General features: G+C 41.2%; 1 protein-coding gene across 1 annotated transcript; it reads right to left on the bottom strand.

The window, feature by feature from the left end:
- Nucleotides 1-354: 354 nt before the first annotated feature.
- Nucleotides 355-23,061, bottom strand: LOC105042247 (probable ubiquitin-conjugating enzyme E2 16). The gene is made up of 6 exons (XM_010919381.4): nt 22,904-23,061; nt 22,732-22,835; nt 22,528-22,630; nt 22,361-22,424; nt 913-1,001; nt 355-817 (listed from the first exon to the last, which is right to left on the bottom strand). Exons 1-6 carry the CDS (start codon nt 22,931-22,933, stop codon nt 722-724), a joined length of 486 nt encoding a protein of 161 aa, XP_010917683.1. The 5' UTR covers nt 22,934-23,061; the 3' UTR covers nt 355-721.
- Between the last annotated feature and the right edge of the window lie 3,850 nt (nt 23,062-26,911).

The raw sequence follows: 26,911 nt of genomic DNA, 5'->3' as shown, positions 1-26,911 counted from the left end.
TGATTTAGATCGCCAACCAAACAATATTTTTCTACGTGTAAACAGTTTAAAGATGATAGACCTTTAAATGGATCCATAAAGAGGCATGTGCATATTTCACATGTGTTTCGCTATTAAATAGAGCAAGCATGAAGTAGATATCCACCAAAGAATGGACTAAAATCAGAGCAAGAGAAAAACGCAGTCCTGCTAGCTGGTTAGGGGTTCTACCAAAATAAGCTTCAAAAGCATCGGGCTAACAGGCATTTAACCTATAAAATTCCAGCATACAAGGGTGAGTTCACGAATCAGTCACCCAAGTGGCCAGGGTGTCCTGTCTCTTGTTCTGATTAAAAGATTACGCTACACAAAGTGTTCCTATTAAACCCAATAATAATATGAACTTCTGTTCTCTGTTGCAGTCAACATAAATTTCATAAAATGGACCAGATCCGGTCAGGTCACAACTCACACTTCATACAAGTTTTCGCTGCTTTGTGTTTTAAGGCATTGATGAGCACTAGAAGTAATTTCATCAGAAGCTAAGCTGACAAAGTTACCACGTAGCCAATTTTGTTACACCTTACCTCTGCATTGCTTTATTGCCCTCTATTGGGAATGATACAACTTATCAGATTTTACAAATACTTAATATGCGGATTTACAGTAGCTCATGAACCCTCGATTTAAGTTATCAGCGGTGGCTCCATTTGGGAAAGGCTGCCACCTAAAGCAGTTGTACCTAGACCTTGTCATCATGGAACCACCACCTAGTCTCCTTAGGAGACCTACCATTCTTACAGTTCTTGACATACCGGTCGTTATCATCAGGGCGTTGCTGCAGTCAAAAAGGTTTAAGTAAAATAATAACAAGAAGGCAGAGAATGTAACGCAAGAACAAGGTATGCAAGAGAAATGGGGATAGGCAAGGACCTTTACAGCCGAGCTTGATAACATGGATAGAATGCTAATACAAACAGAACTTACAGTCATTGCTGGTGACCATGAATCATATAGTATATCTGCCAAAAAGACCCCAAACTAGAATGTCAAAATTTACAGGAGAGGATCTTCACAATCGAATGTTGGTCGAACATTGGTAGTTGAATCATAAACCAAACAACAGCAACTTCATAGAATTGATTAATGAAAGGATCTAATTCAACTGAAATTGTGAGTTCTAATTCAAAAAACCAAATTTAGGATTTTAAGGTGCAATTTCCAAAAAGTCAATATACAAAAACGATATTTGGATGTCAACTATCACATATATACTTGACAGCCTTTAAAAACGTCATATGATATTCAGAAGGATAGAAAACAGTATGGGAATATGTGCAAGATATAAAACTTGATACGAGAGTAGGCCTTGGTGCATCAATAAGATTGCTCCACTGTGACGTAAGTGTCATGGGTTTGAAACATAGGAACAGCCTCCCCGCACATAGAGGTAAGACTGCATACATCTAACCCTCCCCAGACCTCACAGTGGCCAGAGCCTCATGCACTAGGATGCCTTTTTGTATAGAAATTGATAAATTCAAGCAAACTGAAAAACAATATAAAATTAAAAATGCAAGCACTAAGTTGATACAAAGACTAATAAACTTTAAAGCAATTCAAGCATTTTGCTTATATGCAAGATATAATTTCACCCAAAAAATATAAAGGTTTGGTACATAAGAAACCTAGTAAATTACTCTAAACACTTTAAGGCCTCCATCATCATCCCTCATCTAAATACATAGAAAATGCAATAGACTTCAAACATACAAAACTCATAGAATATACATAATCCCTTAGCAGCTGGAATTTTTCAACCAAGAGCAACACACTTGCTTCAGAATCTAGAACCTGCTCCCCCTTCCTAAACACTTTCTTACTAATGGTATCTGTTTCCCTGCATCCACACCTAGACCCATTCCAAACCTGCTCCCACTACCTAAACACTTTTTTACTGAAAGTGTCTCTAAAGTATCCGCTTCCCCAAATTCACACCCGGCCCTGTACTCACACCTGCTCCTGATTATGGAAACTAAGCATTATCCTAACCTCATCCCAGCTAAGGCATGCTATGAAACCTACAGCAGTGTTCCTAACCACGTCTAGGAAGCTTATAAATTTTTTTTAGACAATTTGCAATTTAGCAATCCAAGGTCTCACTTGCTTTATCGTCACATTTTATGCACATCCATCACCCTCTTGAAAAAGCTTTCATCTGATTCACATTACATTCTTGGTACCATAACTTCTTCATTTCTTACTCTACCCATCAATTTAACTCTGCATCAATTCAGCATCACCTTTGAGCATCTGAACCCTCTCAATAGGTGAAAATTCTCATGCAGCCCAAAAATGTCAAACTTCCTTGTTTTACAATTTTTTTTTAGGTTTTATATTTTTTCTTCCATCCCTAGCTTGTTAGCATTGTTCAGCCAGCAATTATTCCCCTAAGAGGATTGATGTGGTAGTCCTTCATTCCGTGGGAAGTTGGGAATAATGTTTGAGCCGCAAAGCAATGGATGTATGCACTCATTACTGTATATTTGCGTAAAAAATGAATGCCTTGCTGAGTTTCCTGAAAGGATCCAGAAACTAAAGTGTAGTGTAGCTTTCTGATAAACAAATGGGTTTTCCTATCATTATTTTGGTTCATAGTGGACCGTAGGATTGTTTAAGGAGAGGAAGTGACTAGTTATTTGAGGGTGATCCCTTAGTTCCATTGAAAGAGAAAAAGTCGACTAAAATGTAGAAAGAATGGCAAAGCACAACCCCCATTTGAGTTGCACTCCCCAATTTCTAATCAGTGATCACAAGTGTGGCTGCACAGGACTATCAGTAAATTGGCAAGCATGATGAGTAACTCCAAAGGAATGACCAAAAAACAAAGAAAAAATAGACTATTTAATGTTCAGTGTAAGAGAAAAGTTTCCGGTTTTGATTTAAAATGGAAGCAAGATTCATCAAGAAAGCAATTTGTTTGGACTGAGGCATATTTGGACATCAATCAATTGGTAGAAGAAAGTGGCATTGAACTAGGGGAAACCTTAGACACAAATATGGCTGGTTTTGGATCATACAAGAAATGGTGATTTAGAAGCAGGTGTTTACTAAAAATCATGGTTTAATTTACTAATCCCAATTGATGGCTTTCATACAAGAATGTAAAATACGGGATGATTTTACTGCTGGCTTGGCACTCCTCATCTGAATTGCATTGTCATTGACCAAGCATCCTATTATTTGCTCTTTGCTTCTTCAAGGGGATATGTTCAGAACCCTACAAACCTTCAACTAAAAAAATTGTTGGTTGTAGCATAGTGTGGAAAGATTCTAAAGCCAAATGATATGGCTGAGAGTAGTGATGACGCACTTTTCAAATTCTCAGATCAGAAGAAATCTGACTTTGGTAAACCTTCCGGCAGAGGGTGTTAAGCAATGAGGACAAAGCACATTGCTCTATTCAAAATTGAACCTAAAGCATGATGAGCTGGTTCAAAAGTTGGTTCTTCAAACTAGAAATCCAAAGAATAAAATTATTGAACATTGGTCAACCTTTAGGAACCACAGGCTCTAAGAAAATGAGGCAAGAAAATATCCTGAAAAACCCCAACAAGATGACTAGTTGTTATGCTATAGGTCAGTTTGATGGCTCGGATTCGAACTAATAGCAGAATACTGGAACAGTACAATGTAGAATTAAGAATGCTGTTGACTTGAGCATTAACAACAAAGATGCCAAAGGAGAGAGAACTTGCTCATTTTGGACTTCAATAAAATGCTATTCTTTATATTTTATGTCAAAAAGATCAATCCCTCCAAAATGTTTGTTGAATACAAAGGTTAATATTATACTGAATTTATTTTACAGTGGAAACAAATGTTGCAAGAATGAAAACAAAGGTTAAATGAAGGTAGAGACTGCTACAGTAGTGATTGATACCAAAAGTAAGAAATCGAAAAGAACAGCAAGAAGAATTAATGATGATCTTTTCCCTGAGGAACCAGCAGTACTTACAATCCATATGATTTGCCTTCCTGGTATGTAATGAGAAGACGTAACTCAAGTGTTCCACGTATTCTATCTGTATCAGTGGATAACCTAATAACAAAAAAAAAAAGCTGGATGGATATACATAGTTGATAGTTCTAACCCAGCTGTGGCTACAATCATCCAAACTTCAGTAGCCAAGATCTACAAAGAAAGACAGACCATTTTAGAATCTACCAAACATCTCCCTTACGCTAGCTTCATAGGCATTTCTTTTATGCTTTTGTGATCCCCTTTATCTGCTTCTACCCCCCTAATGTGGTAACCATCGCATATGTCTTGTGCCACTTGTGCCCATAGTGGTTACGTCAACACGATAGAGTAGATGAAATACATCATAAAATAGTTGTACTAATACATGTGATTCCATAATGGTAGCATGTCCATAACACCTACATTAAGTTATGAATCAGAAATTTAGTTATGCCACCCTACAGCTTTCACCATTCTAATTTGAGCATATTTAGGCTGTTAATGTGGAAAATAATTGTCTTATACGTCTAAAGGCTAAATATCTGATACTAGATAAGGCACATATTGAACAAGTTCAGGCCAGACACAGCCCAAGGTATAACTAAATTTATCCAAGCCCGGGCCCAGTACTTACTCAAGCTTTGAATTTTGGACTGAGTCTCGGACCTCCTCAACTTCATTTTGAGTAAAAAAAATTTCAGGACATTTCCATTGCTTCTTATCCTCAAACTGAACCTCTGGTGCAATAATTCTCAAAGATAGAGCTACACTGGACAAATGCAAGCGAGATGAAGGGGTACAAGGGAGGTTGAAAGGGTAGTGGAAGCAGAGGGCACACCAGAGGCTGGGCAACAACAGTTGAGCATTGAGGTGACAGCATGGCAGAGCTTGGCGTGAGAGGTGCGAGCGGTTCTAGTGAATCCACATGATGCCAATGCTGAGGTTGCTCATGCTGTTGGCATCACCAAAGTGGTTCGTCGCACAAATCTAAGATGGCTATGTGCAGATGATGTGGTTGTTCTCTAGATCTACCATGAATTTCACAGCAATAACTCAGCAAAGGATGAATATCAAATCATGGGGGGATCTCTCAAAGTCCAAGATGCCCTGGCTGTGCTCTGTGTGGCCTTTGGGGATGCAGTACATTTAGGGCTAGCAATTTTCGACACGACTCGTTGACACGGACGCGACACATACTTAGGTGGGTTCGGATTTGGAATAAATAGGTTCAGATCATAAACGGATTGACCCATTTATGACACGACAAATTCGTATCTTAAACGGGTTGACCCGCATAACACGTTGACCCGTTTTAACCCGTGTAACTAAACAAGTTAAAACATGTTAACGGGTTACACAAGTTAAAATAGGCTAAAACAAGTTAAATAGGTTAAAACCAATATTTTCAGAACCGGACCAGCCAGGTCGACCGATTAGATCGGAGATCGGTTTTAATCCTGATTCGAAACTTAGAATAGACCCAGTTGATCTTCAGCCCGCAAAAAATCGGCAAGAACCAATAAACCGATCGACCCATGATGAACCGGTCGGGTCATGGATTAATTATCTACGAATAAAAAACCGCCGCTAGGGTATTCTTTGAGAAGAGAAAGGAGCGTTCTTTGAGAGAGGGGGTTAGGAGCAGAGAAGGAAGCGTGGGGAAGAGCAGGGCATGGGGAAGGAGAGGCATCGTGATAGAGGGACAAAGATGGAATCATGGAAGGGCTTACTCTATCAAATTCAACTCAAAACTAAATATTTTACTTGCTATTTCAGACCAAATCGAGAGAGGAGAAGGGAGGGAATGTTACTCTCTGGGGACGATCGCCCGCAGCGACGATAGGATGGTGGAGCTTTGGAAGACGAGGTAGAGGACGGTGAGAGGGCGGCAAGGCCGGCGACTGCGATGGAGAGGTTGAAGCCCTTGATGGCGAGGACTTGGGGGTCTTTGGAAGACAAGGTAAAGGGCACCGGCAGCGGCGTCAATGGCGAGGACGGGGAAGAGGGCCGTGGACGGTAGGGCAAGAGAGATGGTAGGACGGGAGTGTAAGAGAGCTTGGGGGTCGGGAAACAACTTCAAGAATGGCTCGAGAGAGCATCTCGCCTTTCAAAGGATCACTTGCCAGGAACCACCCTTCTGAAACTCCTCTGAGACCAGTGCCTCTGGAACTAACCTTAATATAATAGCTTGTATATACACCCTTTGGACCAGCGTACAATGGCTTATCCTCCTAATCCTTTCCCATCCTACCTGTCACTCATCAATCCACCAGACAACCAGCCTTGTACTTTTGCACATTTTCTAATAAATCTTATGTGGGGAGTAGCTTACTCCATTTGTTTCAAAAAAAAAAAGATGGCCCAAGAGAGACTTGTCCATGGCTCGGCATTTTACGTACCAATGGATTTTTTTGATACGTAGATATATGGTTTTGACTTCACGCCTGCGGTTAAATGAGTAAAAAATGTTTAATCAGTAAACAGATAATCATAATTTGGTACCTAGAAGCCTATCTCTTCCAGAATGACAGAATTTCGAGTCAATTGATCGGACCGACCGGTTGACCCGATTGACCCCTGACCCTTTTTTCATTCCGATCCGATGTCTGGTCCGATTCTGAAAATATTGGTTAAAACAGGTTAACATGTCCTCTTAAACAGATCATTAGGTAGGTCGTTCGGCAGGTCGTGTACCCATTTGACCCACCAACACGATTATTAATCGTGTTAGACAAGTCATATCATGTCAACCTGTGTATATTCGTGTCGTGTCCATGTTTCACAGGTCGATCCATTTAATTAAACGCGTCGTGTTCGGATTGAGCTAACCTGTGTTATACCTTCAGGTCGACACGATCCGTATACGACCCGTGGACACAAATTGCCAGCCCCTGTACATCTCGGAGTTCGCCGGCAGCATCTGAAGAAGAGGTAACTGGAAAAGAGCAATTCCCTCTCCCAATTTAGGAATAAGCAGTTGATCGAATGGCCCTGGTCCCTACTCAAGTGAACCAGGGTTACTAAAAAATAGAGTATTTCTAATTCTAGCCGAGCCAAGCTCAAGCCGGACTTCATTACCTAAACCTAGGGACTGCCCATTTAACAAATGGGCTTATTTCAGGCCCAACCCAGCTAGCCATGCTTAAAATTCTGATCCAAGCCCGATCGAAAGGCTTCAGGCTTAAGCGGGCCAAGCGGACTGCCCCGCCCACAAACAAGTTAACACATAGATGTACGCATGCATATACGTATGTGTCCATAGTTAATATGAACATGTGTATGTATGTACACATGCATATGTACTTACACATGTATATTTGTGTGTACTTATGTATGTATGTATAAATGCATGTATATATGTAGGTAATTATACACTATGTTTGGGCATATATGTATGTATGTTGGTATATGTGTATGGACGTATGTATTTATATAGTTCTTGAAATAGACATTTACGGATATGAAGGATTTAAAAAACAAGGTCCAGAACAATACTAATCACTAGCTAAGACTTTACATATTACATATGGGAAGCAACAAGGTTGGCACAAACCAGTATGCGGCCGATCCAGATGAGCAAAACAAATGTGTATCAAGTGATATGGGTTGGTATAGGATCCCTACAAGTAAGGTTCAATATGGGGCCAGTTCACAATCGATTGCAACCAGGTAGTAATTTGTAGCAGTTCCTAGCCAATATAATCAATATTTAGTCCTTGATGGATAAATTAGAAATTACATTTATTTCCCAAAAAAATCTAAGCACAAGTATAAAGTGGTTAAGATGGGTAAAATGCATGAAACTAAGTTAATTGGAGAAGTATACCTTTCAAGAAAGTATTTTCCATGCTAGTTTATCCGGTGTTACACCATATGCATATTGTGGTATCTAAGTGCCAATATAAGCACATGCTAGTTGCTTGCCTGTATAAGCATTATACAAGATTCTTTAACACTAGCTACAACACAACAGGACCATATGCCACAGCCTCACTATGTGGCATGACCTACACAATCACAAGACATCACAAACTTTCATGCGGCATGGTGATGGATGACAAAGATATATATTTGTTTCTTGAGCAACCTTTGGACCTTTTAGGAGTGGCGGACACCTTCTACAAAGGGGCGCCACCTCCCCCATGCCTATAAGAGCTGAGCATGCCATGTTGCAGTTTTGATGTTGAAAGGGATGCCATCCTTGGGCATTGCATCAAGGGATGCCATGGCGACACTTGATTAAACAAGCCAGCAATCCTTGCAATGGGAAAAGGATTCAGAGTTCTATCTTAATTGTTGCTCTAGACCACCTTACGGATTTTGCACCTGTATAGTTAAGTGCTTGGCCTACTTTGACAAGAAAGTCTAAGTAAGGCACTATGGTGTGACATGAGATCCCTAATAACCAATTAGAAGAAGCCACTGACTAATGCAAGATTAATATTAAAAATAAACTAAGCCTTAGAGCTAAATTAAAGAGTTGACCAACGAGTTGATAAAGGATATTGTCAACGGAGTTTGATATTTTCTTGGTACAAGGATTTTAATGTCATGGAATTGCACAAGAGCGTGGAAACAGGCATGAAAATGAGGTTTTGGGCACTATGGCCCCAGACAAAGGGACACCATGGATGCAACAATAGGACCATGGCATAAAAGCATTGTTGTGGCCTTGAGAGTAGAATCTTGATGGCCTAAGAAACAATTGTGCAATCATCTATGAATTTCAAAAAGCTACAGGGCTTGTTGATTTGGCAACTTAAACTTGCAACACCAGCATTACACTTCTCCTAGAGTTTTGCATAGTGATGTGGCCCCGTATACTCGCAAAGCTATGTCATGTGACTCTTCTATGGGCATCAAAGGGCAACATGGCTTGCTTGCACGTTGGTGGCATGATAGACTAGTAACAAAACAGGGATTGTGGTGCTTGGAATTGAGGCAACAAGATGGACATGATCCGGCTATGGGATAACCTTGCCACTAAGGCAACAAGCTAGGCATACCTGGGTTGTTAAAACAAGAAAACATAGCATAATGCCTAGTTGCAATTCTGCTCTCTGGAGGAGTTATTCTATGGGATAGAAGTGCACAAGAACATTGTGGTTAACTCAATGGATGAGTTGATTTACAACACTCGAAGGTGTCACAAGAGTTCATATTAACAAAATTGCCAACTAGGGTCCATGAAAGTGCATGTTTGGCCATGTGGCTAAACTGCCTAGTGCTTTTGGTGTATGTTCAAATAAGGACTCGAGAAGGCCAGCCTTTATATGTGGCAAACTATGGAGTAAGAGAGGTGTAGCATGGTGAAAGACCTAATCTCCTGACACAACTCATCATAACAAAGCACTTCAAATTATTGCTTCCATTAGAGAAGGCACTACCCTAAATTTATCTGACTATACTTGGAGTTTTAAAAGCAAAAAAAGGAAACAAGATAACTTTCGCTTTTGTATTCCACCATTGGCCAAATCAATTTCATTTAAAAAATAATGTTAGAAGGAAAACAAATTGAGAAGGGCATAATTGTTGCCTTGTTGGTTTACTTCTCTGACTTCATGAGACCTCCCAACTTTGTATAACTACCAGTCTACCACCACCAGTACTACCACCATAATATCATCAATGATGCAATAGTGCACCTAGACTTGTTCATGGGTCAAGCCAGGTCGGGTAGGGGCCGGGCTTTGCTTAAAGGTCTACAAAATTTTCTTAGGCCCAAGCCTATCCCAGCCTTCAGGCCTACCTTCTAGGCCCCAGTCGGCTCTTACTCGGACTTTGGGCCAGATTTCGAGTTTCATGACTAATTTTAATTTAAAAAATAAAAATACAAAAAAATGCTTAAAATATCTTTAAAAATGTTAAACATGAAAAATTAAATATTGTCAACAATCTATAGCATGTCTATTTTCCCATTAAGTTCACATATCAACTATAATTGTCAATTAAGTCTACAAATACATCAAATATAAATAAATAAATATAAGAAAATAAACTATTGAGCTGTGCTAGCTTGGACCGGGCTTTAATCCACAAGCTCAAGCCCAGCCCGCTTATTAAATGGGCCTATTCTTGAGTCCCGACCTAGCTTGTTAGGTCTAAAACCTTTGGCCCAAGCTTGCCCAAAAGGCTTCACGGTCAAACAAAGTAGGGGACCTGCCTAGCCCATGAACGGGTCTAATAGCATCTATCAAGCAACCATTACCATTGATGATTACTATCTCCAATACCATTACTATGCCTCCATCTTCACCTCCCATCTTATGCACACAGAAGTTGTGAATCCTCATATTTGTCAACAAGCACCATTTTTACAAAAATTTGTGTTTGAAGCTAGTATATGAAGCCGCACTCAAAAGTTATACCCATTAAGTAGTTTTTTTTTTTTTGTTATCCCAAATCTCTAGTTGGCTCTCAATATATTGACCACACAAGACTAGAAGACTGATTGGAGGTTAGGATAGGCAATGATGTGCCAATAATTAAGTTGAATTGCAAGCAACATGCACTCCTATTCTCTCCTCTTTCTCATTTTTCTTTCCTTCTTTTGCCCTTCTTTCTCATAATGGAGAAGGGTAGGGTCATGGTTCACCGATCCATCTCAAACCGGGTGGTTCGGGGCATTTCAAGCCGTACCGGCTGCAAACTGAGATGGTTTGGCCTTCCAAATAGGAACAGTGGATGAAGAAGAGGGAAAGAGAGAAAGAAAGAGAAAGGGGAGGGAATGAGGGGCGATGGCGCCAAAGGGCCGGCAATGGTCCACCGAAGCCGTCGGAGGGCCACAGATGCCTGCACAGCTCCGTGTCACCAGATAAGATATTTAATCAAGAGAAATAGAGAGAGAGCAAAGGTACCGAAGAGAGGTGCAATCGATGGAGAGGCCACTGTGGCCATCGGACAACGGAAAAGACGCGGACGGAGCCACGACCACGAAACAAGGACGACCATCCTTGTGACATAGGGATGATCGCTCCTATTTTACGCTCGCAGAGCTGAGAAGATTTCACCATCCGGTAACCACGGCGGCCAGCCGAAGGCCCTCCAACAACCTCTCTGTCGGCTTCTCCTTTTTTCCCTCCCCCTTTCTCTCTCTCTACCATGACTTGGCGAAGCAGAGGCCTTGGCAACCCTCCAAGCATGTCTGTGGCCACCACCGACATCTCCTCCGACCACCCTCTCCCTCCCTCCCCCTTCTCCCTCCCCCTCGCTCTCCCCTCTTTCTCTCTTTTCCTCATCAGTTCCTTTCTTCACTTCTGTGTTGGTTCATGTCAGTCTGATCCGAAACCATACCGACTCGTACCACCGACCGACTGGCATGGATCTCGATACTGGCTCGACGGATCTTGGATAGGATAATGTTTTCAATCAAAGATCGCTGACTCGAAACCAGATCTCATGCTGACTGATCTACGATACGAGTTGGTACACCCCATACTGAACCATATTAGGCCCGAACCGACATGAAAATGGAGAATAAATCGGAGACGAAAAGAAAGAGGGGAAGAGGGAGAAAAAGAATAGATGGCCAGTGGAGATGCCTGCGGTAGCCACCAAAGGGCTGCAAAGGCCGTCGGAGGGCCACCAAAGCCTCCCAAGCTCTGCGGTCCTCTGTGAGAAAGATTGAGAAGAGAGGAGGAGAGAGGAGGGAGAAGGCGACGGGGAGGCCATCAAATGACTGTCATGACCGCCAAACAGCCCAACCCCCTCGAGCCGTTGTGGGGTTCGAAACAAAGGCTTCACTTTGATTTTCTTGGATTTTTTTAAAAAATCCAACAATTTGCCAGCTTCACTTAAGTGAAGTGCCAAATCCATTGTCAACTTCACTGTGTGTCGGATTTTTTAAAAAATTTAATGAAATAGAAGTAAAGCACTTGTTTCGAACCTCAGCGACCGTGGGAGGTTTTGGATCGTTCAGCGGCCATGACGGCCACTTGACGGCCATCCAACGATCTCCCCACCACCTTCCCCTCCCTCCCTCCCTCTATCTCTCTCTTCTCAATCTCTTGTGGAGGACCATAAAGACCCGAAGTCTCAATGGCCTCGACAGGCCACCGTCGGCCTTCCACTCTCCTTCCCTTCCCCCCTCTCTTCCTCTATTTCCTTCTCCCCCGCTTCATTTTCACCGGCATTCTAAATCCAATGACCAAACTATACCAGTTAACCGCCGTTACAGTTCGGCATGCCCCGAACTGTTCGATTCGGGCCGATTCGACAAATCATGTTCCCAATTGAGCCTCTCAAAAAGGGTTCAACCCTTCCCACATGATGCTAAAAAAACATAAGGCTAGAAAACAAAATACACCTAGGTTGTGACCTAAATCCCATTGCTAATGGGTTCTCCACTCAAGCAAAGCAAGCACAAGGCCTTATATCCAATAGCGCCAAATTAATTTTTTCAGGATTATTCATCTAGATAATGTTAGCCTAGCATTTTTCATTCAATTTGCAATTCAGAATATTGAGGTGCAAATGCCAATTTCGTTCTCCCATATAAGCTAATTACACAATACAATACCTTGTGTGTGTCTATATGGCCATGCCCATGTCCAAGTATTCGGAGGTCATCATGTTGGATTCTCAAGGATGCTTGGACACTTGACATCCCCATCATTTTGGACTCTCAAAATAGAAAATATAAAAATCTAAAAATCATTACTTCAAGGGAGTAACTGGCCACCTTTAGTTCCCTTATTTGTGTCCACTTTGGATGTCTACAGGAAAGAGCACTGCCAGTTTTTGACCATACGAACAGGGTCAATTGTCCACATTGTTATACTTAACCCAAGACCAATTAGGACACAACAGTCACTAAAGAAATAGGCAAAGAATTCCTAACTGAAAACAATGGAACTGGAAAACACTAAAATAAACCAACCACAAGCCTAAAAAGAGATCAATAACAACAACTTTTAGGTGGACTTTTCTTTGACCAGCAAAGGGTGGCTAAAGGGGCATGGCAGCTCCACTATAATTCCTTATCAATACCAACTAAGCATCTAAGGGGATAAGGAAGAGAAAAAAAAAACCAGATCTTAGCTATGAACCCCATTAAAAACCTTGTAACATGCAGCCATCCCCTGGACCTAGAAATTTTAGGAAGATCCTCCATCTTGTTCCTATTCCTCAACACCATTGGGTTTTATTTGGATTCCCCAAAAAATGAACCATCATAAACATATGATGCCTCCTCGCAAGAACAGAGATGTCGATGTGAGGTGGTATCAAACAGAAAGTATAAGCATTCAAAGGAGAGTGCCATGCACCCAATCCCCAAGAAAGGACACAAAAACAATATATACATATACATATACATATACATATATATATATATGTGTGTGTGTGTGTGTGTGTGTGCGTGTGTGTGTGTGCGCGCGTGTGTGTGTGTATCATTATCCATATCCGTAAAAAGAGGATGATGGAATCTCTTGCTTTGATGGAATCTCTTGCTTTTCCAATCTCTCAATTTTCTCAACTATCAGACTTTTCCATAAAAAATTCTCATTCCAAGTGCATTTTATCTGAGGATAGGGTCCAAACAGGCCCTCAAATTAGTCCTCATTTCTGCCGCAGAAGAGCAAGCCACCAAATTCCTTTAAACCCTGATAAGCATTACCTTTTTCTGACTTTTCATTAGTAGAGCATGTCTCTATTACTTTAAGGACACATCACTAAACCTGTCATATTGGGACATAGAGGGTGGTATGATTGAAAAAGAAGAAGAATGGTAACGCCGGGGGATGTTCTACTGATCAAACATCAATTGATGTATGCCCATGGAGGATTCCATGGATGAAAGAATCAGCCAGGAAGGTTTTTGATCACCAATTAGAGCAACATGGGGCTAATATTGTGCAATAGTCAAGCTAACACAGCATATTTGGCCAATATTCATATGATCAGCATGCCCACAAAACAAATTGGAACCTCCAAGTTGCTTAAACAGTTCAGAACTTTCGTATATTAATGTTTAAATGGTTTAGGAGTATTTAGAGGAGCTTTATTTTGAAATAGAAATTCCCATTTTGAAGGTATTATTGTCCATGGCACTACTCATACCATAGTACTATGATAGTGATAGAGCATAGCTAGAGCAGCTTTACTTTTTGATTTTTTTTTTTTTTTACACTTAGCCTCTTAAGGTACTAGTTTGGATTGATATCTTGAGGTTCAATTACTTGGTTTTACATTCAATTGAACCCTAAATTGTAAATTTTAAGAGTAGAAGTTTAGGAATATTTGTAGCTCGATGATTCAAGTTCAACTAAGGTTTTAAATCCTGTGGAATGAAATTGTCTTGACCATGGAATGGGACATGTCGCTGTCCCACCCCATCTCGACACTTAAAACATAAGACGTCTTAAGATATTTCAATCGAAATGCTGGGACGATGGCAGGACAATCTTATTCCAACAAATGAGATGGTACCCCATCTCGATATCCCATGGGACATCCCATCGGGGCTTGAATCCTTGCAATTAAGTGCATATGAGAACTGGCGCACGTGAATGGTTTGAAAAGATCTACCATACTGACCCATACCAATTATACCATACCATACTGATAGGATACTAGTAATAGTATCGAGATTCGATTCCATATATTACATCGAACAAGTCCGTGCCGATCTGAACCAAGAAGAATCACCTCGTCCCTCCCAGTACTGACCCATATAGCCTGTTTTCAAGCAATACCATGGTTGAGAGTGAGAAAAGATGTTGAGAGCATGTTTCGGTATGAGACCGTACTGATCGTTCCTTACCAAACCAATAACATAACAATATGGTTCTCGATACTGATTCTGCAAACCTTAGTTTGAATGATTAAAAAAAAAATCTCTTGGACCAGGTTTTTGATACCTTTTATTCCATAATGCTCTTTGTTTCTTTCTACTTCTTCCTCTCTAATTTCTTGCCTCACCTAATCTGACATGTCTTACTCCTATCCTCTTGGTGTAGCAAAAGGGGGCTCGAAACAATTAAGGGCTCTAATTGCTCCATGAAGAACATGGAGGGCTATTTTTTTAGGCCCTTATCTTGCTACATAGAGATCTAGTGGAATCAAATGCAGCACTTGACATCTAGATTTCATCATTAACAAACCATCTATTTGTCCAGAGGTATAATATTAGATTACCTGACCCTTAAGTTACTCGACATACAAGTTGCTTGCATCCCAAGTCATATGTTCCGTTAATATATTTAAGTTTCTTGGTCCTCAAGTAAGTTATACTCTAAACTACTTTGCAGCCAAGCTTTTAAGTTACTCGATCTGCAAGTTATCCATTTTATTTATTCGCTTAGTCCCCAAGTCATGTGGACTCTACATATAATGTATGGGATCATGAAAGGATGTCATAGGTTGTATGATTACATGTTTTTGAGTAAAAGAGTGATATCTCTCCTTGCTCTCTCTTTCTTTCCATCTCTTTAGTACCATCTATTCCCCTACTGCCACTTCATCTCTCAAATCCTTTACTTTCTCTTATTTTTCCCTATCCTCTCTCCAAATCTGCAAATATTTGTATCACTGCCTGAATTAAATTTCAGGTCAACATCAAATCTTATATTTTAACCCTAAAACTCTAAAAAAGAGTTTCCTAACAACAACAGTCCCCAAACTCTAGGTCGGACCTAGAAAGCTTTCATCTTTCCTTCAAACCACTAAAGTATTCATTTCTACCCTGTTTTCTGCGATTGGACAGCAAGGCAACACAAACTACTTGTCCCCAATTTCTCCCACATCTAAGGCCCAACTACACTATTGTAGGTGACCTCCTAAGCTGATCTACATCACTTTGACGTCGAAGCATAACAATTCTACTCCATTGTTTGCTCTTTTCCTCCCTTTCCTTCTTTCTTGAACTCCCTTCTTTCTTCCACCATGTTATCCAATGCCAAAGTAAACAATCAGTTCGTGGCCTTACGAAGACACTAAACAACAAGTTGCTCATCTTCAAGAGGACAAGAATTCATTAAAAACCTCCTTAGATGAAATAAAGCCTGCCCTTGAATCAACACATCAAAATTCGTACTTCTCAGAGTCTCATGTTCAAGCATCTCCCTAAAAACCCATGCTCAAGCAATAGGAGATCATAGAGTTACTGTGATCCCTTGTCCAAGACTATGAGGACACTAAACAACAAGTTGCTCATCTTCGAGAGAACACAAATTCATTAAAAACTTCATTAGATGAAATAAAGCAAGCCCTTGAATCAACACATCAAAATTGGTTCTTCTCAGAGACTCATGTTCAAGCACCTCCCTAAAAACCCATGCTCAAGCAATAGGAGATCAAAGAGTTACTGCGATGAATCATAAAGCAACACTCAAGGTAGCTGATTTTCATGAGAGACGCGATCCAGAGGTCTTCCTGGATTACATTCATGCTCTTGAAAACTACTTCAAGTGGTACCAGCTTGCAATGGAGCATCAACTCCTATTTGCAAAAGCAAAGTTGAACGGGCCAACACAGATATGGTGGGCCAAATGTCAACAAAGCAATTACGTGACTATTCAAACTTTGGAGGACATGAAGATAACTTAATGAGGTATCTTGTTCCAATTTCCAACTATCATTAACAACAGGTTTATCTCCAATCTACCCAGCTGGTGCAGGGTAGTTCCATAGTTGAACACTACACATTGAAGTTCTATAGTTGGGCAGCATGATCCAAATTTAACAAGGGTGTGATGATTTCAGTGTATCGGCCGCGTATAAACCCCCAAATCCTGATGAGGTTAGCAGCTAGGCTCTACCCATTGGCTGAAAAATTGCATATAGGAACATTTAAAGATTAGACCTGCCACAAAGCCTACTACATCAAATATCTTTAAATTAGAGCAATCAATGCTAGATATGACCCATCCTAAGCCTCTATAAAGTCAACAATAAGCCATCATGCACCACAAGCACACAAAACTGGTTGAATGCAAGTTCCAAACAGAGGAAATCCAACACTTACTTGCTAGAGATTTGGCCATTTCTCTGAAAAGTGTCCTAATCGTTGGTAATTTTCACTGACAAAGATCCTTTTTCACTACTAGAACTTTTGAACAAAGGGCGAACAAAGTCATCCTAGAACTAGAAAGGAGTGACAAAGAAAGTGAGGGCACCAAAGATGAAATGCATCACAGAGTGGACCTTTGTTCAGTATTGACAACTTAGTTCAAAGATGAGAAAGAAGATTGAAGGCAAAGCAGCACCTTTCAAACTAAAGTATGATGTAATGGCCAGCTATTTGAATGGTAATTGACTCAGGGAGCCAACCAAACATTATGCCTAAAGATGTAGTGCGATAGCTTGGTTTAAAAACAGGGGCATTGAGACTATATACCAAAACTAAAGATTCAAGTCTCGGTGGGACGTCCCATAGGACAACGGGCTGGGGTACCATCCCATGTGTTGCGATAGGATCATCCTGCCATCATCTGAGCATGCTAATCAGGATGTCTTAGGATATCCCCTATCCCAAGTGTCGGGATGGGATAGAACAGCGGCATGTCCCATTCTATTGGAAAAATCAGGAGATCCCCATCCCATGAGATTTAAAACTTTGGCGAAAACTTCCCATACAAAATGAGTTGGGCCAAACAACTTTGGAAGCCTGGACCCATTCATGAAAGGGGTATTTTAGACCCCTATCCTTCTACAAGGAGTTCTTATGGAATCAATTGCAGCATTTGAGTTATGAGCAGTCCAGATTTGATCATAAAATAAGTTCATATTAGTTTAGAGATATTGCATACATGCTTAGGTTACTTGAAATGCAAGTTGCTTGGTTCCAGGTTACATGTCCATTTAATATATTAAGTTACCTATTCCTCAAATAAGTTAGACTGTAAGTTACTTGACAACCAAGCCTTTAAGTTACTTGGTCTCCAAGTTGCCTTTTTTATTTATTTGCTCATTTACTCCCCAAATCATGCGGGCTCTATATATAGTATGTGGGATAGTAAGAGAATGTCATGATTGGTATCATGTATGTTGTTCCATAGAGTAACAAAATGACTTCGCTACTCTCTCTCTCTTCCCCTCTCTAGTGTCATCTATTCACGATGCCACTTCATCTCTCTAACTGCTTTACTTCCAGTTATTTTTCCACGTTGTATCTTCTCTTTCAGTCTGAGATATTTGTATTATTGCCTACATTAAATCTCAAGTCATCATCAAACCTTCAACTTTAATCCTAAAACCCTAAGAAAGCTATTCCTAGCACTAAAACACTATCCCCAAATCCTAGGAACGATATAGAAAGCTTCCCTATTTCTTTCAATCCACTAAACTGTTCACTTCTAAGCTATTTCCTATAATCGGACAGCAAGGCAACAAATTATTTATTCCCAAATTTGTCCAACATCCAAGGCCCAACTATGCTATTGCAAGCCATCTCCTAAGTTGTCCTGCTTCACTTCTTTTTTCTCCATTTTCCACTACAGTGCAGGGGATTTTTGACAACATATAATCTTATTATACTCAGTTTATTGATTTAACAAAGAAATCCAAATAGATTTTCCTGTTTTGTGCTGAGATGAATTGATGAACAAATTTCTGCCATCTTTACATTGCAATTTTTTCAGTTAAATCCAGCTCTCCCGTACTCAAGAAAGAACAATTCTTTTTTTGGTTATAAATCTTTGCTTGATGATCTTTGATTGCCCTAAAGGCCTTTTTCCCCTTAGAATAGTCACCTCTGTAGAGTTTAAAGCACAAATTCTCCAAGCTTTGTTATTAAATTAAATCAATGATTCTCTCTGTCATGTTTTTTGCAGCAGGATATCAAAGCAACTTGTTGATCTCATCTTTATCTACGCACTTTAGGTCCATCACTGCATTTTAGGCCATTCCGATGTAATCCTGCATTACCAATGATGGTTATGGAAAATGGGAATTATGTAGAAGACTGCATCAAAAAATTATTCAGATGATAACTTAGTCTAAATAAACAAGTTTGTCACTCAAAATCAAAGAGCATAAAAACTCAAATAAAAATTTAATATATGAAGTTATGGCCCTTAAATGTTGTGGATCCAACAATCAAAATTTTAAATATAACTAAATTTTTAAAACTAAACATCAACTAGTGGCAATGATAGATCAAATGCTTATATTGCAAAAATATTGCATCAAGATCCTTTTGACTTTCTTAGAATTTAACTCGACTGCTTAATCATTAAGAAAAGATGGCAAAGGTCATAGCATCCAAGCTTTAAGAAAAGATGGCAAAGAACCACTACTACATGATCATTAAGAAGATGGCAATGATCAGCTATGACCAATGGACCCTAACTATATCCATCTCAACCATTTTGATCCCAAATTCTAATTCTTCAAGTCAACCATTGGATGAAGCATGATGATGATCCATCTTGTGATAGAAGAACAGATTATTCCACTAAAAAGTCAAAATATTTATAGCATTTTAGTTTCTCATTTAACAACAAAACCTATGAAGGTTGTTCTTCAAGAAACCTCTCATCCTTCATTATGGTTATTATAAGAATAAATCCACCTTTAGCTTTTGAATATCCATGAATCTTCTGTGTAATGGCCCATGACCTGACCAAAAGGGCTAATTAAGCGTTATTATTTTGGTAATGTCGGTCCTATATAACTAGTGGAAAAAAAGGCATAATCTCATAGAAGGCCCTCACAATAGTACTTAAAAAAATAATAATATTTAGAACAACGAAATAAACTACAATTTATAGGGATAATATTTCCTTATATAAATTAATATAGCATTTGATAACTACACACATATGATCAAACAGCCACTCAACTTCAAAATAATGAGAGAAAACATCAAAATTTAATATATCTTTAAGGTCTAAAAAATGAAAAAAAATGAATGCACTTGCAATGACAAGGCTTCAAAATTGCTACATAAAAACATATTTCCAGATACTTCAAGTTTAAGGAGTAAATAATGCATATATGGAAGTGTATTCACAATACAAAATACCAATATACCTATGAACTGCATTAGTTTTCAATATTGACTTCAACCTAACACTATCAACACTACGTGCCTAAGGAAGTTGTATCACACAAAATACTGTAATATTGTTTACTAACTATTCTTACTAATTTTTATTCCTTTATTTTAATTTTCAAATTTTTTCACTTTCTTTCCCTTTGTCCAGAACTTAGATACTTGGATTGCCAGAATCCACAAATCCAAGAAAAACTAAAATGGAAAACAATTTTCCAAACATGACATGTTGCCTCCATATATCGAAGATAGCTTAACTTTAATTTCTCTAGCACCTCTTTGGGAACTTCATAAATATGGTGGGCATAATCATTAGCATCAACATGGTACGTCCCACATATGGCATAACCACGAAGTCTAGGATAAAAGGTACAGAATAGCCCTAAAGAGCTTTAAATGCTGATTTTCCTCATTGGGCTAGTTTGGATGCAGTCAATGACCATGCTTTTTTATGGGATTGCCACATTTCCAAGGAAATTCTAACCATCATGGGAACAGAAACCTCAAAGCTTTTTGGATAAAATTTCAAGAATTTGAAATACCAAAGAAAATAAGAGACATTGCCCCACATCATCTATAATGGTTGCATAAAAATCATCCCATCTCAAAATGTAACAATACCTTCTTCCTCTCGAATCTCTCTCAACCATATCTAATCGAGCTCCTTTCTCTTAAAGCTCTCCCATGCAGATCAACACAGCCCCAAATGCCTTCCTTCCTTGACATGGACAACACTCCTCCAAACTCTTCTGCAAAACAATAGAACCAACCTACACTTCCCTTTTCATTGTTCTCTCTCTCTCTCTCATATTCCACTGCTTGTGAAGCAGGGAATATCTACCGATATTATCAGATTATTTTCTTATTAACATTCAAATGACTTGTAGGAAAAATTAAGAGTTTGGATGGTGGAAATGTCGATGGGATAATTCTCAACTAGCTAGGAGTTGTATATAACTTGAGAATGCTATTTCTTGAGCAAAAGAATACTGACATTTTTTGAGCAAAAGAATACTAATTGATAATATATATTTGCAATATTCAGAATCAAAATAGTAATTATATTCAATTAGGTGAAACCATTGAGACATCTTTCCATAATAAGTGCATTATGCATACATTATGTATTAAACTAATGTGGGTTGTAACTATGTTTCTAGCGTATTTTCCAATGATCAGCCAAACAACAAATATCAGCAAATACCAATGGCAATTTTTTTCTTGATTTCCTCTCATAGCATCATTATATTCCTACATTTTCTCTATCCTCGGCAATTCTAGTACAAACATCAAAACGGACCATTAATGTGTTTAATGACCAGCTTATGCAAGGTCAAATCACACCAAGCTGGTCTCTTCCTTGCTAACAACTTAGAATATAACTCAAGGAGTAATTAGCACCTCAAACCAACCACCTATCTGGGGATTATGGGCATTATTAATGTAGTACTGAAATCAGAATGCAAAGTCCAAAAAGAAAGTCAACGTCCCTATTATAAGATAATGGCCTAGGAATAACATACAAATGTATTGCTTCCGTCAAGAGCAAATTAGCAACATGTAATGTACCGGAGGGAGGCAAAGTATCGTATAAGTGCCTAGTACCACCCAGCTGAATAGTTGTCGAAAAAGAAGTCACAGATAGGAAGAAAAGAGAGGTAATAGGTCTAGTCGTATAGAAGAGAGAAAAAGTAAGAGAAGGAAAGAGAGTGAGAACAGGAACGAAAAGGGGAAGGGATTCTCCTATACTATTGGTGCATTATCTAAAGTGTTCTTTTTCCCTTTTTCATTTTTCCTTTCTGGTGGAAGGAGGAGCAAACATTTATAGTAAGAGATTACAGCAGGACAAGCTATCATGGCTCCTAATACTTGTGTCGATATAATATAAGGATGATTAAATGACTTTGCTACCACCATGTAGGATTCTCTAATGTGGCCTCACAACCATGATCTAGTTTTAGGCTTAGCAAAGAATCCCTCTCGATGATCCTCTTATTTCAGTTATAGAAGTATTTTGACCAATGATGGACTGCCTTGGAAGTGCTAAACTTCCAGTTACAGAATGACTTCACTAGTTTCCAAAGACCCCTCATCAGAAGGCAAACTTACCTCCATACCAACTAGAAATATAATAACGTCCAAATATAAAATAAATGACCCAGAATGAACTAAAAAGAAGAGAACAATCCAGTAAACTAATCTTTCATGCTTTAAATGCTTGACACTATTAGGACAGAAAAAGCACTTAACAACTATCCAGCTGTTTTAACAACCCTAGCATCCAAAAATGAGAACCAGGACACTCTACATAAGACCATATATAAATGAATAAATAAATAAAACATAGCAGCATGGAGGATTACCTAAACATATATGACCGTTGCTATAAACATGAGGGTGCAAAGGTGCGGGATGGAGGAAGATGACCTGATCAGCACACCCATATGTATATATACATATATATCAGAAAACAGCATTCCCACAGAATCAAGGGCCAAAGAAAGGAGAAAACGGGATCGAATCCCATAACCTGGGGAGCTTCCATGGGGTAATGCTCAGGGAAATCGACCTGAAGCTGGTAGGTCTCGTTGGCGTAGAGCGTCCCGGGGGCGCCGACCACTTCGATGATCCACCTTGTGATCGAAAAGCAAAGAAAAGGGTTTCATGCCAAATTGATTAAAAGAAAGCAGAAAAGAGGGAGGGAGGAGGAGATGGAGCCCTAGGCGGCGAACACCTATGAAGGCTGTCGGTGAACTTTTGCTTGAATCCAGCCGGCGGATTGGCCTGCCATTCCTTGAGCTCCTTCTGGAGGCGATTGCTGGCGATCTTGCTCAGAACCTGAAAAGCGATAAAAAGACGAGAGATGAGAACGAGAAAAATTGGGAGGGGGGGGGAGAGAGAGAGACCTTCTTGGAAGGAGCGGAGGAGCTGGTCATGCTTCGGGTGAGAGCGGAGGCGGAGAGGAAGAAAGAGTTGGGAAGAGGGGAGAGATCGTCGCTGGTCTCGGACCTCGAGTAAGGCGGTCTTGTTTCTATTGTTTTTTTTACCGACGGGCAGAAATGCCCTCTTTTATAATAATGTAGAAAAAATCAGTTAAGTCAGCAGCGACAACTATATTTACGAAAAACTAGAGCCAGTCGATACTTGGTAGTTGGTAAGGGGTCGCACCAAAGGATGGAAGCTTAGTGGAACCTGATTCGTTTGTTAGATCTATTTGTCAGAGTTGGAGTGGCATTCTATGTAGGGTATTTTTAATTGTTCCCATTTGGTCGGTCGGTGCTCGTGTGGCGACCTGAGTACTCCCAGAAATATGATTTTTTTTTTTTTTCTTCTGTTATTTAGAGTCTAATTCCCAAGGAAAGAGAAAGGATTGGCATAAAATTCTAATGAATTTCTTGATAGCCAACTTTTCTAAATCCTCATTTTAACTATTCCTAGGTTACAATTAATTGATAAACAAATAATTATTAATTTTTTTAATAGCCGTCTCTTTCTAAAAATCTTTATTTATCTCTTCCTAGCCACCGATAAGGTGATAAAAAGAAGCAGAAACTAAAACCCTCCCTATCTACATAGTCTACCCCTCGAGTCTTTCTCATATATTAGTGTTTACCATCAATTTAAGAAAAAATAAATCATTGAATTTCTGAATAGCTGTCTTTCTAAAATCCTTAGTAGATATGGCATTAAGAAACTTCATGCCGTATTTATCAAGATCTTAACAATCTGATATTATTTTGAAGTTAAGCATCAAGACTCTTTTCAATTCAAATTATATTAACGTACTAATGTCATGCTATTGTTAATGCATTTATACATTCATTTACAATTTTATATTATAAAGAATCCTTAGAAAAATTATCTACATAATAAGTAAACAGACTTTTATTGTAATTGCCTATAATATTGTGAATAGGTTATATTACTTGCATTGCACGAATTTCTGTTAGAGAAAGATCAAATATAGGTAGATAAAGATTTGTAATCTCAATCACGTCACCTGCAAGCATTCATTCTTTGTGTTAGGATTTGACACCTCGAGATTCAGCCCACATTGAGCCTACAGCGAGGTTCGCGACGAAAAATGAAGTCCAACGAGATCAAGATCACCCGAAACGGAGCTCGGATGGAGGACATACGAGCTTTTGAAGTCGGCACGACATTCGAGGTGGCGGAAGACCGCCGGCGACCGGTGGCGGGCGGCAGCGGCGCGGCCGCAAGCGACGGCGCACGAGACGCGCGACCCAAGCCCGCGCGCGGGCCGGCCCAGGCCCAGCGACCTGCTGGCCCCTTTGCCCCGGTCCACCATGGACCAGGCGGTCCACGGCGAGGCCTGTGGACCGCATGGGCATTTCCCACGCATTTCTCGCGGTCCACGGCACTATTCCGTGGACTGGAGCACGATCCGACGGCATGGGTGGCTCCCGATCTTGATCCGACGGTCTGGGACGTGATTTGGGTTGATTAAGGAGTCATAATCATGATCTAAGTAGTGATTAAGGTCTATAAAAGGCTCCTGTGACGAACAGAGAGGCAGTGGTTCGGATTTGCGCCGTACGAAGCCCGTACGAACCCGAGAAGAGAGAGAGAGGCGAGAGTGCTGAGAGAGAAGGAGCAGGAGGCTCCTGGAAAGCGGTCGTCAGGCACTTCAGGGGTTCAGGAGGGTCTTCAAGAGAGAGAGAGCTTTTGTGAGGGGAACTTCTAGTGAGAGAGAATTGGGTGTACAAGGGTTGAGGGTGAGGTCTCTTCTTGTAAAATTTTCTTTTTCATAGTGAAGTTTGCATGCCCCATGGAGGCGAGCCCTTTTGTGGCTGATCCACGTATTTTGATTGTTTTTCTTTTATTTTGTTTCTTCTTTCTTCCTGCTGCATCGCGTGGTACTGAAAAGATCTTGGGAGGTGGTGTCCTGGTCAGACATCCACCCAACAAGTGGTATCAGAGCAAGGCGGTACAAGGACGCAGATTGCAGTAGTGGTGAGCAAGACTGAAGATGGAGAAGACAGGAACAATCAAGATGAAGATCAACAAGTTCGATGGTAAGAGAAATTTCTCCTTGTGGCAGGCAAGGGTGAAGGACGTGCTCATCCAACAGGGGTTGATCGATGCTCTCTTGTGCGATGAGAAGCCGACCACCATGGAGGTGCAGGATTGGAAATGGCTACAGATGCAGACGGTGAGTACCATCCGCATGTACCTGATGGATGAGATGGTGATCCATGTGCTGAGCGAGACTTCTCCGACGGTGTTGTGGTCGAAGCTCGAGGAGTTGTACATGGCGAAGTCTCTCACCAACACTCTTTTCCTCTGGAGGCAGTTTTACCAACTGCGGATGACTGAGGAACAGAGCGTACAGGAGCATCTGAGCCACTTCCAGAAGATCCTCACTTACCTTCTCAGCGTTGGCGAAAACGTTGAGGAGAAGATCAGGGCGCTGGTTTTGCTGGCGTCGCTTTCCCCTTCGTACGAGTCCTTGGTGACTGCACTTCTAGTGGGGAAGAGCACCATCAAGATGGACGAGGTCACCGCGGCAATACTCCAGAACGAGATTCTCAAGAGGGAGAACCCAGCTTCGAGCTCAGGTGGCGGTAGCTCAGCTTTGGTGGCTTCTGGAGGTGCAGGAGGCGGTAGACGGAGCGATAGGAGATCGCAACGAGGGCGGTCTAAGTCCAGGAGGGACTTGAGCAAAACCAGGTGTTATCGGTGTGAGGAGTTGGGGCATCTAGCCAGAGATTGCCCTCAACTTAAAAATCGGACGGTGGCTGCTGTAGCGACGGCCGGCAGTGATTTAGATGGAGATGTCTTGGAGATATCTGACGAGGTATCTACTTCTTCCCAGCAGTGGATATTAGATTCTGCATGCCCCTATCATGTATGTTGCAGAGAGGAGCAGTTTGACTCCCTGGAGAATAGTGAGGGCACTGTATATCTACCGGATGGATCGAGCTGTGCGATCAGAGGCATTGGGACGGTCAGCTGGAGGACATATGACGGTGCAGTGAGGAGATTCGGAGAGGTTCGATACATACCCGATTTCAGATGGAATCTTATCTCACTTAGCAGACTGGATTCGAGAGGCTACAGGACGGTAGCTGGTGGAGGAATCTTGAGGGTGCTACGCGGCGATAGGATTGTGCTAGAGGGAAAGAAGGGGAACAGAGGACATTATTACCTGACAGAGAGCCCAATGCGAGGTGGAGCTTTGGGAGCCAGGCGGAGCCCAGAGTGAGGTGGAGCTCCAGGAGGCGGATCGGGCACGAGACAGGAGACTCGGGAGGACGAGAGGCAACGTCGCAAGGTGAGATTCCTATTGCCGTAGGATGATGCCCGAGCAGATCTCAGGTCAGGAGGAGCACAGCATACGACGGAGATGGGATCGAGCAACCTGGCTCGACTCCCATGTTTGCCCATCCATGATCAGCGGACGATTGCCTCAAGGCATAAGGGCGAGGAGATCTAGAAGCTCTTGGAGTTTGGAGGAGGCCGAATATCGAGTCGAGGTGGAGATTGTTAGGATTTGATGCCTCGAGATTCAGCCTACATTGAGCCCACAGTGAGGTTCGGGGCAAAAAATGGAGTCCAACGAGACCAAGATCATCCGAAACGGAGCTCGGATGGAGGAGATACGAGCTTTTGAAGTCGGCACGACATTCGAGGTGATGGAGGACCGCCGGCGACCGGCGGTGGGCGGCAGCAGCGCTGCCGCAGGCGGCGGCACGCTGGACGCGCGACCCAGGCCCGCACGGGACGCGCGGCCCAGGCGGGCGGGCGGCCCAGCCGGGCGCGCGGCCCAGGCGCGCGCAGGCGCGGCCCAGGCCCGCGCGCGCAGGCTGGCCCCTTTGCCCCGGTCCACCGTGGACCGGGCGGTCCACAACGAGGCCTGTGGACCGCGTGGACGTTTTCCACGTGTTTCTCGC

The sequence above is a fragment of the Elaeis guineensis genome, chromosome 3 (assembly GCF_000442705.2).
Source record: "Elaeis guineensis isolate ETL-2024a chromosome 3, EG11, whole genome shotgun sequence".
Lineage (NCBI taxonomy): Eukaryota > Viridiplantae > Streptophyta > Magnoliopsida > Arecales > Arecaceae > Elaeis > Elaeis guineensis.
The sequence above is the reverse complement of the archived record's forward strand: the minus strand, read 5'-3'. Positions and strand labels throughout refer to the sequence as shown.